Source organism: Schistocerca nitens, chromosome 3 (genome assembly GCF_023898315.1).
Source record: "Schistocerca nitens isolate TAMUIC-IGC-003100 chromosome 3, iqSchNite1.1, whole genome shotgun sequence".
NCBI classification, from domain to species: Eukaryota; Metazoa; Arthropoda; class Insecta; order Orthoptera; family Acrididae; genus Schistocerca; species Schistocerca nitens.
In genome coordinates, this window is record NC_064616.1 from 218,739,254 (window position 1) to 218,754,460 (window position 15,207).

A 15,207-nucleotide genomic window follows, 5' to 3' on the forward strand; every position below is an offset into this window, starting at 1 on the left:
TAAGGATGTCATCCAAAGAATTATTAAGTTGTTCTCGGAAAATGACCTCTCCCTTAGTTGTGAAAAAACTCACTATATCCTGTTCTGTACACTGAATAGAGTCATACCGACAATTGATGTAGCATATGAACAGGGCTCAGTTAACAGAGCAGATTTCTCCAAATTTTTGGGTGTTCACATCGATGACACCTTGAACTGGAAGAAGCGTATTACTGAGCTTCTCAAACAACCAAGTTCAGCTGGAATAGTTTTCTGGGGTAACTCACCACTTAGACGTAAAGTATTGATTGCACAAGAGAGAGCAGTGAGAATAATTAGTGGTGTTCACCCAAGGATGTCGTGTAGGCACCTTTTCAAGGAGTTCGGTATTTTAACTGCACCATCAGAGTACATATATTCGCTAATGAAATTCGTTACAAATAATCCCTCTCAACTCAGTGAAGAACAGTGATGTTCATACGTACAACATTAGAGGGAAAAATGACCTTTCTTATCTGTTATGGAAGCTGTTAGTTGCAAAAAGGAGTACATTATTCAGCAACAAAAATCTTTGATCATTTGCCCAACAACATAAAGTGTCTGGCAGGTAGCAGATCAAGTTTTAAATCTAGCATAAAATCATTTCTTTTGGACAACTCCTCCTACTCTATGGACAAGTTTCTGTTTCAGAAATGGTTTAAAAAAAGATTGATTGTACCTCTAAATGTAGTTGCATGTGTAGAACTAAAAATTTCAGTAATATTAATATTAGCACTATTCATGTGTGTATATATCTTGTAACTTGACTTGTTCCACATCATATCGATAAAATAATCGTGAAAATGATCTACGGAACATGACATAACTAGAACTACTGTCTGTTTTGGGTTGTTTTTAACAGATGGAGGAAATAACTTTTCCAGAAGTTTAGGTGGGAATCAATCTTTATGTGCCTGGCAACTGCTTAATGCTTCAGCTGTCTGTTGAGGGCAAATGTATCCTCATACAAAGGTTTATAATGCATTTTTATTTTTGCATACAGTAGTAGTTTAATGTGTCTATAATGCAAATTTGTGCACACTGCAAGTCATTCTTTAGACGGTTACTTGTATAGTAGAAACAATACCTGCTTCCAGAATACAGATCCTTCTTTAAATGTCAATACTAATCACTTCATCACAGCTACTTCAAATATCATGAATCACTTGGAAGTAGCACCATTTGAGTCATCCTAACCTTACTTCAACCAAGTCAGGTTACTGTGTGGTGAACACCGAGAACAGCTTAAGTGGTTTTGCAGTTAGACACACGTGCTGTGGGACAAAGGCCTCTTTTTACAATTTTCCGTGCATTATGATCTTCAATTGTACACACTGATGTTGGTCCTACATGTTTTCTAATGTCATTCATCCACCTTAAATTGGGTCCTTGCCTTAGCAATTTTTTACCTCTTGGAATCAAGCAAAGAACTTCCTTGGTTGATTTTCCATCCAGTCACATTCCATTATCATTATACATAACTATGCTGACTTTTATTTTTGATGTCAGACTGTTTCATTATTCAACTTCCACACATATAGAAGAATTTGATGCAAGGGAGTAGGAAGATGAAGAGAACTTCAAAAACAATAAATATTTATGTAGAAAACTTTTTAATGAACAATAAAAAAGAATAACATGTCTGGACAAACACAATCAATCATTCAGGAAGATTCATGTCAGCACTTTGACTAAATAACAATTCATATCCCAGACCCCCATTAATTAATTACAAAAGTAATCAAGAGCCAGGCTGAAGTAGTTTCTCTATTTCACTGATGATATTGCTTAATAGCACCTCATTGTCACTTTTACCATCAACTGATATTGCTGTACACGAACGCTGAAAAAAATTTTTATCAAAAATTAGCAAGCATCAAGAGACAACAGTTGGACAAGTCAAGGAGAATATAAACAATTTAAAAATATGAGAACAATTTCCTCTCTATGTGTTATGCTATATGACAAGACCCATCTCAATTACTGGCTGAATGTTCATTCATCAATGAAGTATGATGAATAAAAAAGCATGTCAAAAAATGAAAATAGTATGGCATTACTTTATACAGATACTTACATCCACCTTAAGTAACAAACATATATGAGATCCATCAACTGATCGGCTGTACAAAGATGCTGTATTTTCAATTTGTTCCACAAGAACAAAATTACAGTGGAAACAGATCTGCGATATCATCTGAAATAACAGAAATGTGTGCACTTATGTCAGCAGAAAATTATCTGAATTCATTGCATGTCTCATATAACATCACACACACAAATTTCCCCATGCTACAAAAACTGGGCAAGATCTCATTGATGACACTTCTAGGTGGATGACAGTTCAAATCCAGAAGTCAATCAAATTTAGATATACCAGGGTTTCTTTAAAGTGCTTACAGCAAATGTTGGGATGTGACCTTTGAAAAACAAATGGATGGCTGATTTAGAAAGACTACCCAACAAATAAACTGCAACACGTTTTATCTGCCAAAATGTGGGAGCTTAAGACTCAAAGGGGCGAAAATCTACTTCATGAAAAAAAAGGAAAACAATAACAAAAATAAATACCCTATGTACAAAAGTGAGGCTCAAAACCTGCTGCTGCTCCACTCCGAGCATTGTAACATGCTGGAAACCTTGGTGTGCTGTCCACAAAGTAGTTGAGATGTTGCTTCTCTGCTCACATTTGTCTCACTCTTTGATTACCACTTTTCTAATGTCATGCAGTGTGTGACGTATGTTTCTGTGACAAAGCACTGCAAGTTTTAACTGGCTCCAAGCATGATGAATCAGGGTCATGTCACCATATACCGCAGACCATTCACAAAGTGCTACTGCATGATAATATTTAAAGACAAACACATTGCCAAAGTCTTGACTGTAGAGGAGGACAACATGTTGGAGGATCCTGTATCAACACTGCAAAGTCCACAAATTATCCTTGATACAGATGGCATCATGGTCTATGGGTAGTATCTGACTATTAATCCAAAAATCCTGTGTTCGATCCCAGTCACTGCATAGGTTTTGAACAATGATCATCAGCTACAGTACCCGAAGATTTCCTGTATAAAGAATCATCATCATTCAGCCTACAACTTGTGGGGGTGGGGAGGAGAGAAGGGTATATAGGCTCAGGCGACCCTCTTGCCCTGCAGTGGCAAAGAGACTCTAAAAGGGAGAAAAATCAGAATTATTTAATAGCATGAGTCCGTCTCATTTGTATCTTTAGTAGGATGAGACTGCCAAAGAGAAGGTGACCATGACAACAAGAATGAAAACAAAAAGCGCGTGCGCACCCCCCCCCCCCCCCCCCCCCCCACACACACACACACTTCTTTCATTAGTACCATTAAAAACTTCATTTCATTGTTCCCAGTCCATCTAATCAGATTTCATAATTTCATGGCAGTATTTAAAATTAGAAAACTCCATCCCATCCGTATAACATAAGCATTACTGTTACTTAATAAGTAGAGAAAAGCATCATAAAAACCAAACTGTATTAGCACACAGTAACAAATAAGATCAATAAAATAAATAAATAAATAAATTTGCGTAGAATCAGTGGCAGGAAGCACTAACAAGTTCCGAAGTGCTACCAGCAGGCCAGCTAGCAGAATGACAGTGCATAGAGTGTTAAAAAGAATTGGATACCATGGTCAAGTAGCTGTTCACAAGTAACACATTTCTATAGTGAATACAAAGTGAAGCTTGATATGATGTGCACGGTGCTCCCACTTGACAGTGAATGGCTGGAAAAGTGTGATTTGGATTGATGAATCACGCTATACCATATGACAATCTGACAGAAGGATTGGCATTTGGCAAATGCCTGGAGAACATTACCTGTCATTGTGTATAGCACCAACAGTGAAGTATGGAGAAGGTCATGGTACTGTACGAGAATGGGTTGGTCCCCTAATTGTGCTTAAGAGAACACTTAATGTAAAAGGATATTTTCCAGTATTGTGTACTGTATACTGTAAAGGAACAGCTCGAGTACAACAACTGATTGGATCAGCATGATAATGCACCCTTTCATAAAGCAGCATCTGTGGGACAACTGTCTGTGGACAACAACATTCCTGAAATGGACTGGCCTAATCAGTGTTCCAACCCGAACCCAACAGAACTCCTTCGGGATGAGACAGAATGTTGACTCTGCTCCAGACCACAGCATCCAACATCACTACCTACTCTGCTTTCGGGTCTTTGGGAAGAATGGGCTGCAATTCCTCCACAGACATTCAGACATCACTTGAAGTGTTCCCAGCAAAGTTCAAGCCATCATAAAGGTGAAGGTTAAACACAACCCATACTAATGAGCCCATCTCATTTGAGTACTATCTGTAGAGGCACTTTAAACTGTGTCCATCTCGACAGCTGAGGGGGTAAGTGTAGCTGGCTGCAACGTGTAAGACCTGGGTTCAATTCCCAGTACTGCCAAGGATTTTTCCTTGGTGAGAGGACCGTTACAGGGTGCACTCCATCTCGTGATGCCAATTGAGGAGCTACTTGAATGAGGAGTACCAGCTCCACAGTCTGGAATGGTGTCAAAATGACTAGGAGAACAGTGCACTAACTGCATGCCCCTCTATACTGCAAGGCAAACGATGACAAGACGGCTGATTAACATCCCTTGGGCCTTCAAAGCGTGGACGAGGAGCTTGTTACCTTTAAACTGCATCCATGTTGTAACTGTTTGGAATGTTTAAAAATGGTTCAAATGGCTCTGAGAACTATGGGACTTAACAGCTATGGTCATCAGTCCCCTAGAACTTAGAACTACTTAAACCTAACTAACCTAAGGACAACACACAACACCCAGTCATCACGAGGCAGAGAAAATCCCTGACCCCGCTGGGAATCGAACCCGGGACCCCGTGCTCGGGAAGCGAGAACGCTACCACGAGCTGCGGACTTGGAATGTTTAAGAAAAGCCCTTGAGTGAATAGTTTGGTGCAGTAAGATTGTATACACAGTTCATATTCCAATGATACAGCAAGCGTGACAGTTATCAGTGTAGGAGGTAGAATCTGTTAGCAAATAGAATTAAAATATTTAGTCTTACACTTATGACACTTGCAACTAAGAAGTAATGAACTTCTGAATCAATGTGGATATGGCTCATTTTTATTCTCTACATGTCAGGAAACTATTTCTGAAAAGTTGCCACTCATTCAATACAGATGCCAGCTGTTATCATTTTGTTAACTCATGATTTTTTTTTGTTCATTAATAATGCACGAAGCATTTGAGGGATTTACTGAGGGAGATTCCAAGTTAGTTAGGATTTTTATAACACTTCTTTTAGTTCAGCAAATACACAAAATACCTATTAACATATATTTTGCTGCCTTCTTTAGAAATTATTATTAAAGCATCATTCAGTATGTGAGGAAGTCTGTGAAATCTGATAGAAGCTTCAGTTAAGAGACATAATCAGGAGGGGGGGGGGGGGGGGGGGGGGGGGAAAGAGTTCCTTTATATGGTAGAGCTAAATATTGAAATTAATTGACATATTTAAGTAAATGTATTATTATAAAAACAGTGCACTAATAAAATTAAGCTTAATATTATTTGATGTTGCATCATATACATACATTCATTACAGCAGACAAACTAGTGTATTCAGATTCAATCTTCGTATTTTACCTGAGCTGTGTCTTGCATGATATTCTTAAGATGAAATGAGTTGTGGTAGGGAAGCTGCCCACTTGTAAGTAGATCAGACACTGTATCTGCTCCACATACTCTGGCTATCATAAAAGTTGAGCATGGAATGTTGACCCAGAAGTCCAGCTTCTCATGTGATGACATGTCATCAGATGACTGAAATTGGGTACATCAGGGAATAATAAATGTTTCTTTGCTTAAAATTTACTTAATAGTTAAGTGTATAATATATTTCTACTGTCATATTTATGATATCCCTGAATGTAAAATACATTGGTATAAACCTAAATGATAATGGTTACCTGCACCATGTAAGTAAGGGTTCCCCGTAATTTATGAGACTGGTCAACGCTAAGTACTCGGAAAAATAGCTGCAATTCAGTTGAGCCACTGGGAGGTAAGGTCAAATTAAGATTTAACCCATAATCATCATTTAGCTCCTAGAAGTCAAGAACGGCACATTAGTAATAATAACTGAAACATGTGAAAAAAATTAACTGCAACAGGAATCTCAGGAATGGTCTTTTTTGATCAGTGAACATTTAAATCAGCATCTTTCATCCATACAGTAGTAACTTCAAAATATGTAGCTGTACCAAAGAGTTCAGCATACTCAATATCTTTTTTTTAGACACTTTTTTTATTTTGCTGTTAATGATTTAATTTCTTGAATAGATAAGTTTTACTTACTGGTTTTATTAATTTCACCAAAGATGTATTGCTGACTGAGAAACAAAATTCTTTCAAGAGAGAAGGTGACTGATTCTTCAACACTACAGTTATAGCCACCTCATCAGTTTCACACAGGCTCGTTCCATACACCTGCAAAACATAACATCGAATTGCAGTAAATGATGCCGAGAGAAAATTTCCTGCGAAACAGTCATGATAGCTTTCCCAGAAAATTACCTAAAACTAGTGGTTCAGGCACCACACCAATGATAGAAACATACTATACTCATTCGTAACATAGAAACCCAACCTCTTTGAGGATCTTCACAGAAATACTGGGGTCAGCAATCAGTAAACGGGCACCTAGGTACAAAGGTCTTGGGAAATGAGCAAAGAGTGTGTATGTTCAGCAAAATGATAACAATACACACTGATTTTCCAGTTAGTATCTTGAATATAAGAGATATCACACAGTCCATTCCAAAACTTCAAGAAATTTTGATCATATATTAAGGCTGCCAGTGACACAAAAATCAGTCTCTAGACACTTGTGGATGAGACACAAACCAAAATAGAAATCTACTGTCTGCTGGATATTGAATCAAAATAGAAATCTACTGCCTGCTGAATATTGAATATTTTTCTTTTGAAGGAAAGAGGAGTGACACAGCAATCAGTACTACTGGCATTGAAAAGCAGCTTAAATCATTAATCCTCAATAAGCCCCCAGAGCCTCATGGAGTCCCTGTCAAGCTCTATATGGGATTTGCAAGTGAATAGCTTCACACTTGGCAGTAATTGGCCACATATCCATTGAGGTCTTAGGTTTATTATTGTATGCCAAGTGTGTGTGTGTGTGTGTGTGTGTGTGTGTGTGTGTGTGTGTGTGTGTCAATAAAACCATTTGGAATCATATGCTTAATGACTCATAGCTGCACCATTTTAAAAATGTGCTCTCCTCCAGCCCCTTCCTCCCCCAATCACCACAGTGAAAGTGTAGTACGTGGTGTAAATATGACTGGAAAAGCAGCCTGTGACCACTGAAAGATATTTAAATTTAAATTACCATTCACTTCTCCAATCAAGGCATCCACATATCTGACCTTTGTGTTAAAAGAGCTGTTATCTACTGTCAAATAGTGTCACAGGTTGCGTCCAACAACTCTCCATAGAAATTGTCCATGTCTTATTAATTGACAAAAATACAACTGATGTTGAACTATAATCCTTTAAAATGTCTAAAAGAAAGAACAACAACTGTGGTTACAGTAATTTGTATTTTAGATTGATATGTTTACATAATGGAGGAAAAAAGAGCACAGTCCATAACTAGCTACAAAAAATGAATCCCATCTATGAAAAAGGAAGTAGAACTGATCAACATAACTACACTCACACCTATTTGTAATAGAATCCAAGAACATGACCTACCAGGAACATAATAATATTATCAGTGGAAATCAGCATGGTTTCCAGAAACACTCATCATGCAAAACTCAACTCAAATTCTTTACACATAATATTCTCAGTGTTAAGGATAGAGGCAAGCAGGTTAATCAGTGTTTCTAGGTTTTTGGAAAACTTTTGATACAGTTGATCTCAACACTTCCCGAAGAAAATAAATTCCTACAGGACGTCTAACAATATTTTTGGCTGGACTGAAAATTTGCTTTTAGGCATTATTCAGTATGTTACCCTGGGTAAAATGTCATCTATAGACAATGAAATAATAGCTAGTATGCTCTAGGGGAGTGTAACAGAACCACTGCTTTTTCAGGAAATACCTTAATAATTTAGTAGATAGTAGTACTGTGAAACAATTTTTTCTTTCTTTTTTTCAAAAGCTGTTGTAAACCAAACACTTATATGACCACCCATAATTTAATAACACTCGGGTGGATGGGATCCACTTCAGGTCAGACTAACAGGGGGCATCATGTTTGTACAAAGAAGGGTGTTGTGAATGACCACAGGCTTTAATGAATGGCAAGAGGGCATAAAAAAAAAAAAATGTTGAAAAATCCTACCTGGAGGACACTGAAGAAAGACACTGTACATCTCGAGAGAACATGCTTAGATTAATTCAGAACTGTTCTTCAAGCTAAAAATTATAAATATTTCTCAAACACGTTAGTATCTATCCCACAGTGTTCATACAGATTAAATTAGGCAAGTGACAGCTGCCTTCTGTAATGATACTTTCCCCTATACTAATATCATTTTTGAGAAGAATACTGCTTGAGCACAACATATAACTTGTGATCATATGTTATAATAAGATTTTTTGTGTACAGGGATTCAGTGGCTTTGAAACTGTTATAAAATCAATAAGTGCAGGTGTTTGAAAGGATGTTAAAAACATGGGAAAGTATTGTTGCTTGGTACCATAAATAATGTTAGAAAGCTGCGACAAAAGAAAAGAGAACATTACAGATTTAAAATGACGTCAAAGCCAAAACATACCAAATGAGAGCAATGGGTGAACTATTCAGTGAATTTGGAAGGAAAATTTTACTGACCAATCAGATTAAACATCTCAAGCAGTTTTAATGTCATGTAAAGCCAGTAAATGGTTCAAAATCATCTTTACAGTTGCTCACTTATCATGTTCACATCAGAACATGATTATGATGATAAAGGTAATATCAAAATACTGAATTTGTTCTACCAAAATTGTATCACTGTTTTCAATCATTGTATGAAGGCTGAAATGACAGATATTGAAGTAAATGACCGTGGGCTAAAGTAATCAACTAAAATCGCTTAATACTGGAAAGACACCTGTGAGATTCTCCAGAGATTACGTGGAAGGCCGTGCTCCCCCTTCTAACAGTAGTTTATTGTAAGTCACTAGAGCAATGAATGACACTCAGTGACTGGAAAAAAGTGCAAGTTGTTCTCTTTTCCAAAAGGAATGTCAGACAAATGTACATAATTATGGGCCTAGATCACAAAATTCAGTGCCTTGTAGAATTATTCAATATGTTCTACATTCAAGCATTATGATATTTTTGTAGAATGAAGACCTTCTCTCCGAACATTAATGTGGATTCCGCAATCAGAAATCTTGCAAAAACTGTCTTTTATGTTCTTTGACTTCCAGAAAGCATTCAATACAATTCTGCACTGTCACTTAGCGAACAGCACTTTAACCAAGTACTGGACCAGATCTGTGACTGAATTCAGGACTTCGTAGCTAACCTTCCGTTCTTGCAGGGACAAAATCATCAGATGTTGAAGTAACTTTGGGAGGACACCAAGGGAGTGTTGTAGGGCCCATTAATGTTTACTAGTTTGAATGGAATCTTATTGAGAAAGGAAGAAAAGTTATGAAAAAAACCCAAACATGAAAATTTTTCCATCACATGGCATAACATAAATGGGTTTGGCTACAAATGACAGATGAATGGCAATACAACAGTTATGGTGTGAGTTGCACATTAAACTAATGCAATGCAATGCAATGTGCATGACCACACAAGTTCGTCACTCAACACTGGTGGCACTGTTAGGTAAGCCCATCCACCATGGCAAGGTCATATGACACTGGAAGGAAAAATCAGTTTTTACTGTCCTGAGGCCAAAAAACCACATAAAAAACAACAATGACATCAGTTTTTAATTGTCATGACACTGGTGCAAGAAATGTTCAGTATGAACTGTTTTCTGCCGCAAGTAGAAATCGAGAAACTGAACGTTCCACAACAGACTGAAGAGTCTCAGCGGTCATGTTCAGAATGCATTGTGCAATTTGTACCTTCAATTCAGCTACTTTTGTAGTTGGAGCACTGAACATGGCATCTTTCAGTTAACCCCACAGCCAAATGTTACACATATTAAAATCAGGTGATCCAGACAACCAGGCTGCAGGGAAATGATGGCTGATAATTGTAGAATTTCCAAAATGTCTTCGCAGCAGCTGCTTTACTGACTGTGCAATGTGCAGAGTGCAACCTTGCATAAAAGTGATACTTCCCACATATCCATGCTGTCGAAGGGTTGGAAAGATGTTGCTGCATGAAACACACTTGTAGCATTCACCAATGACAATACATGTACCAAGGCTCACAAGATCCATCTTCTCAAAAAAGTATGGCCCTACAATAAACAATGCTGTCACCCCACACAACACACTTACCTTTGCAGAATGAAGCAGTACCAGTTAATGTGTGAGCAGATTTTCCATTTCCCATATTCTGAAATTCTGTGTATTGACATGTAAATGGTTTTCATCTGTCCACAGAATGTTCCATGGCCATTTATTGTACACCTCCATGAGAGGTCTTTGTCTTACTGGCAAATCAGCATGAAGCAACTTTGGAACAACAGTAATTTTGTGTGGATAACAGTTCAGGATGTTTTGCAGAATTTTATACACTGTGCTCACAGGCATGTCCAAAGTTCGGGCAATGCCCTAAGCACTGCATGTTTACACACCACCGCTCAACCCATCCTGTAATGTTGTGGCCACATTGTCTACTGACACTGGCTCAACTGTTTTCTCCCCCTGCCACATTGCATTTGAAAAGACAATCATTTTCTCCAGACTTTGGCAGGCATCAGATCAATGCCTGTTTTCATACCACTGAGTGTCCAGAAATTCTGCAGAGCTACTGGCACACAGTCATTATTCTTGTAAAAGAGCTTACCAGCAGCGTGTGATCCTGCATTGAGGCTGTCATGCTTTTATCTTGGACGCAAACTGAGGAACAGTTGTTTATCGCGTATCTTATTTTGTATATTCTTCCACTTACAGTGTCACGTCGTGGCAAAATTTTGTTAATTTTTTCCTCTCCCCCCCCCCCCCCCAAATACTGTTTCATTAAAATCTGATGTCATTCAGAGCAGTGGCTTTTCCTTTTCACATCGTTTTGAAACTGGAACTGTAATTATAATCACTATACATAGGCTGTTTATAGATAATTCTGTTATATACAGGTAAGTAGCAACACCCTGAATGATACCAGGTAAATGCTAGTTGGATCTTTAATATGGCTATGCCCTATGCATATCAAGCCAAAATTGTGATCCATCTCCAGTGACAGAGATTCATGACACACTAACATTTTATTCTTCCTTACAACATTTATCATGATTACTCAAACAACTTCCCACTAAGACTACAAGGATCTGCATGTTCAACCAACATACTACATATTAGCACCAAAGAGGTGTGGCTCTGAGCACTATGGGACTCAACATCTTAGGTCATAAGTCCCCTAGAACTTAGAACTACTTAAACCTAACTAACCTAAGGACATCACACACAGCCATGCCCGAGGCAGGATTCGAACCTGCGACCGTAGCAGTCCCGCGGTTCCGGACTGCAGCGCCAGAACCGCTAGACCACCGCGGCCGGCACCAAAGAGGTGTGGAAGTGCTCAATCAGTCAACAAGTCAAAACTCCAGATACACATAGAAACAATTTGTCAGTCTTGCCCCCAGAATATTTCAGTGATATAACAACATGCAAGAATGCCATTGGTGTTGATCTTGAGCCTCAACCAATCTTCATACTGAAGTACTGTTGCATAAACAGAGTTGTAATAACTTTATTTTGTCTGGACATGGTTATGTTTCTAAGCACTATTTTTCAGCAGCACTATTTATGAACAGAAAGAAAGTGCACATAAATATGGGAATGGAAGAATCTTTGTAATAGGGCACATGTGAACATAATGTGGTTCCTACTGGTACTAACTCATTATACTGACCATTTCCACTGAGTTGTCACTAGCCAGTCTGGAGAATGATGATAAGCAGGAGAATGGAGGGTTTATTTCTGTCCCTGACCCTCCTGTGATTGCACTACTAGACTGCTCAGTCACAACTTCTTTTGATGGAGTTGATATTCCTGATGCTTCTTCATAGCCCTCTTTTAGCTTCGAGATGACTTTTCTCTTCGATTTTTTCCCTGTAACAGACATCAATCAAACTACAAGACTTCAGTAGCGAAGTTTATAAAATACATGCTATGTTCTGGATTACTGCAATAACTTACTTAACATTTTTAATGTAAATATCAGTTTGGAGTGCACACAACAGTATCCTGAGAAAAGCCATTCACAGTGCTTACTCAAGCCCATTGACAGGGCTAGTACATGTGTATGTTGTTTCCCAGTGCTGCCTATAAAATCTTTAGTGTTGGTGGAATATAACTGAGGCAAGACAACTATTGTCTGTCTTAACTTGTCAGTAAGAACTGATTACTTTGCAAAAACTAAATATATGTCTGACGCATTTGAGTATGTTACATTGCCAACTTATGATTAGAGGTGCAACCTAAATGTGTATACTATTAAATGACTTCTCATGTAATGTGAACATTAAATACTGCCAATTTTGATTCCAACGGTGCAGACTATCAGTTCTTGATGAAACTTATCACTTATGTCCATAACGCAAATCATCTTTGAAGGCTATAAAACAATATAAGGCATAGCGAGAACGTGTATATAAAAATATCCATAGATGACAGTGTGATGGATACAATCAACAAATCTTTTGTGGATCACAAATGGAACTTAACATTTGTGGTGTCCCTCCAATGGCGGCACATGCAGGGTGTTCGGGGGAGAATGATCAGTAATCTGCAAGACGACAGGAACGATAAGTCAAAGTAAAAAAGTCTAATGAATGTGGGCTCTAAAATACATATGTTAAGCACTATGACCACCACTTCATCTTCAATACTGTGAAAAAAATGTCTTCTATGGCAAGATATTTGCTTTCCATATTTTGGTAGGAGGTAGTATGGACCAACATACGAAAAAATTGTCTAGTAAACATTGGCTCATTTTAGAGCCTTAACAGTTACGAGTACCTGTTCATTAGAAGAGATGTGTTTCACTGCAGTGAACACAAACAAGTGCTCACAGCTATTAAGGTATGCGTTTTAGGGCCAATGTTTATTAGACTTTTTTTGCTTCAAATGATTGTTCCTGTCATATGCCTGAATATTGACAATTTCTCGTGTGACACTGTATAACGTCAAAATGTGTTGTCCCCACATGGCAGTACAAGATACACAATGATTTCTGGTTCTGGGGAATCTGTTCTCAAGCATAGCTTGCAGTAACATTTTCCACTAGTGGAAAGAGGCAACTTGAGGATAGTGATGAACTGTAGTGACCCTAGAATGAATATTGACCATTCCTCGTGTGACACTGTATAAGCAGAACTGGCAGAAGTAGAGCTGTGAGTCGTGCTTGGGTAGCTCAGTCAGTAGAGCACTTGCCCGGGAAAGGCAAAGGCCCCGAGTTCGAGTCTCAGTCCGGCACACATATTTAATCTGCCAGGAAGTTTTGTAGTGACCCTGTTATGGCCTTAGTCTTTTGCTAAAGAGTGTTATATGCACATTCAATCAGACATAAGTTCAGTGATCTTGCAGGACACACTAAATATCTGTTGTTTTAGTGTTGCAGGTAACTCTTCCACCAGGCCATTGTGGTCTGGCATTATCAGGCATAATAATGAAATGTAAGCCTACATGAATCATTAAAAAGATGTGCTTAGAAGACATCCCTACTGATCACAAATGTCACAGCACACTTGGAAACTCTGGCATTGGCTTATGAGCTCTTGGGATTATGCTGCCTCAGATGAGAACATTGGTCCCTTTACACAATACTGGCACAGTTGTGACATGTCATCCATTAACAAGAGACTATCCCATCTTTCCTGGATCTATTCATGGTGAGCGAGACACCACATCTGCCAAACCATATGGTGCTTCTGTGACAGATTGTCACACACAGAGAGCAACCTCTCAAAAGCAATTATACACAGTCTGACAGGAGGCGTGAGATGCAAATGCTGCTATGGGGTCTCTAATCACAGCAGGCTCTGTGCTGGTTGGACACCTTTAGACCCTTAAGTTAATAATCCCAGTGTTGGGCTGTAGCATGTATTCGACTTCGTTTGTACTGCTGCTGAATATTTCCTCTCTCCTGTAACCCTCTCTCTAACTGAATTTCGGCAAAGCAACATTTTATCTCAAACTTTAGCCAGCCTCTTATTTGCCAATGATCTGATCATGTGTGGAGTTGTCCAAATGTGTTTATTGTGTCATCCTGTTTCACTGTTACTCAATGTGTGCCAAATGCATAGAATGTGTGGTCAGACGCCAACATTCAAGACCTCTACTCAACAAAACTTGTTTCATGCACACTAAAGTGTCTCTTACGATTGTGTCGTGTATGGCAGATGTTTCACAAACTGGTATACATGTAAGCTAGGTTTCAGCTTCCGACTCCCATTTTTCAATGTTGCACTGTTTCAAAAGCAAAACCCTTTTAAAACATAGTAACACAAGGAAGTGGCATTGGACCTGATGTATAATGAAAGTTAGTGAAACATAGATGAAAGCTTGTTTCTTTAGTTTTATTTCACTTTTTATCAGTATGAACCTTTCCTTTTTAGGTTTCTTTTTCTGTGGCTTTAAAATGAAAACATAAATAAACATGACATGCACTTTGCTGCCACTTCTTGTCAATTACGTTGTGGAAATACACAACAGCCTCACCACTGTAACTTGTGAAATTTCTGTGAGTCCCATCTTTTTCCTTGTTCAGGGTGTATATGCAGATAAGAATAAAGAAATTCCTATATTTTTCCCGGTTAAAAATACACTTTTTTTGGGTGAAAACAGACTATATCCCTGGTGAAAGAACATTTTTCCACATTAAGTGATAATACACTTTCCCTTGGAGCTGTAAAACTTATTAATCCTATGAGTGGTGAAGGTTTTATACCCTGGCATACTTACAACTTACTGGTACTTTAGGAAGCTACGCAAAAATTAACTGATTTTGGAAAGATCTCTGATGTGCAGCA

The 15,207-nt window shown here is 38.2% G+C and overlaps 1 protein-coding gene across 3 annotated transcripts in view; it reads right to left on the reverse strand.

The window, feature by feature from the left end:
• Positions 1 to 15,207, reverse strand: part of LOC126248173 (AP-3 complex subunit delta-1) — a 507,526-nt gene that overhangs the window by 221,773 nt on the left and 270,546 nt on the right. For 2 of the 3 annotated variants that reach the window (XM_049948941.1, XM_049948942.1), the window contains exons 23-28: positions 12,087 to 12,286; positions 6,391 to 6,522; positions 6,003 to 6,140; positions 5,680 to 5,856; positions 2,096 to 2,215; positions 1,615 to 1,861 (exon numbers count right to left, since the gene is read on the reverse strand). In XM_049948941.1, coding sequence (XP_049804898.1) covers positions 1,760 to 1,861; positions 2,096 to 2,215; positions 5,680 to 5,856; positions 6,003 to 6,140; positions 6,391 to 6,522; positions 12,087 to 12,286 — 869 coding nt within the window. In that variant the 3' untranslated portion in view covers positions 1,615 to 1,759. Of the gene's footprint in view, positions 1 to 1,614; positions 1,862 to 2,095; positions 2,216 to 5,679; positions 5,857 to 6,002; positions 6,141 to 6,390; positions 6,523 to 12,086; positions 12,287 to 15,207 lie in introns of those variants that run through there. The other variant, XM_049948943.1, reaches the window with a different exon arrangement.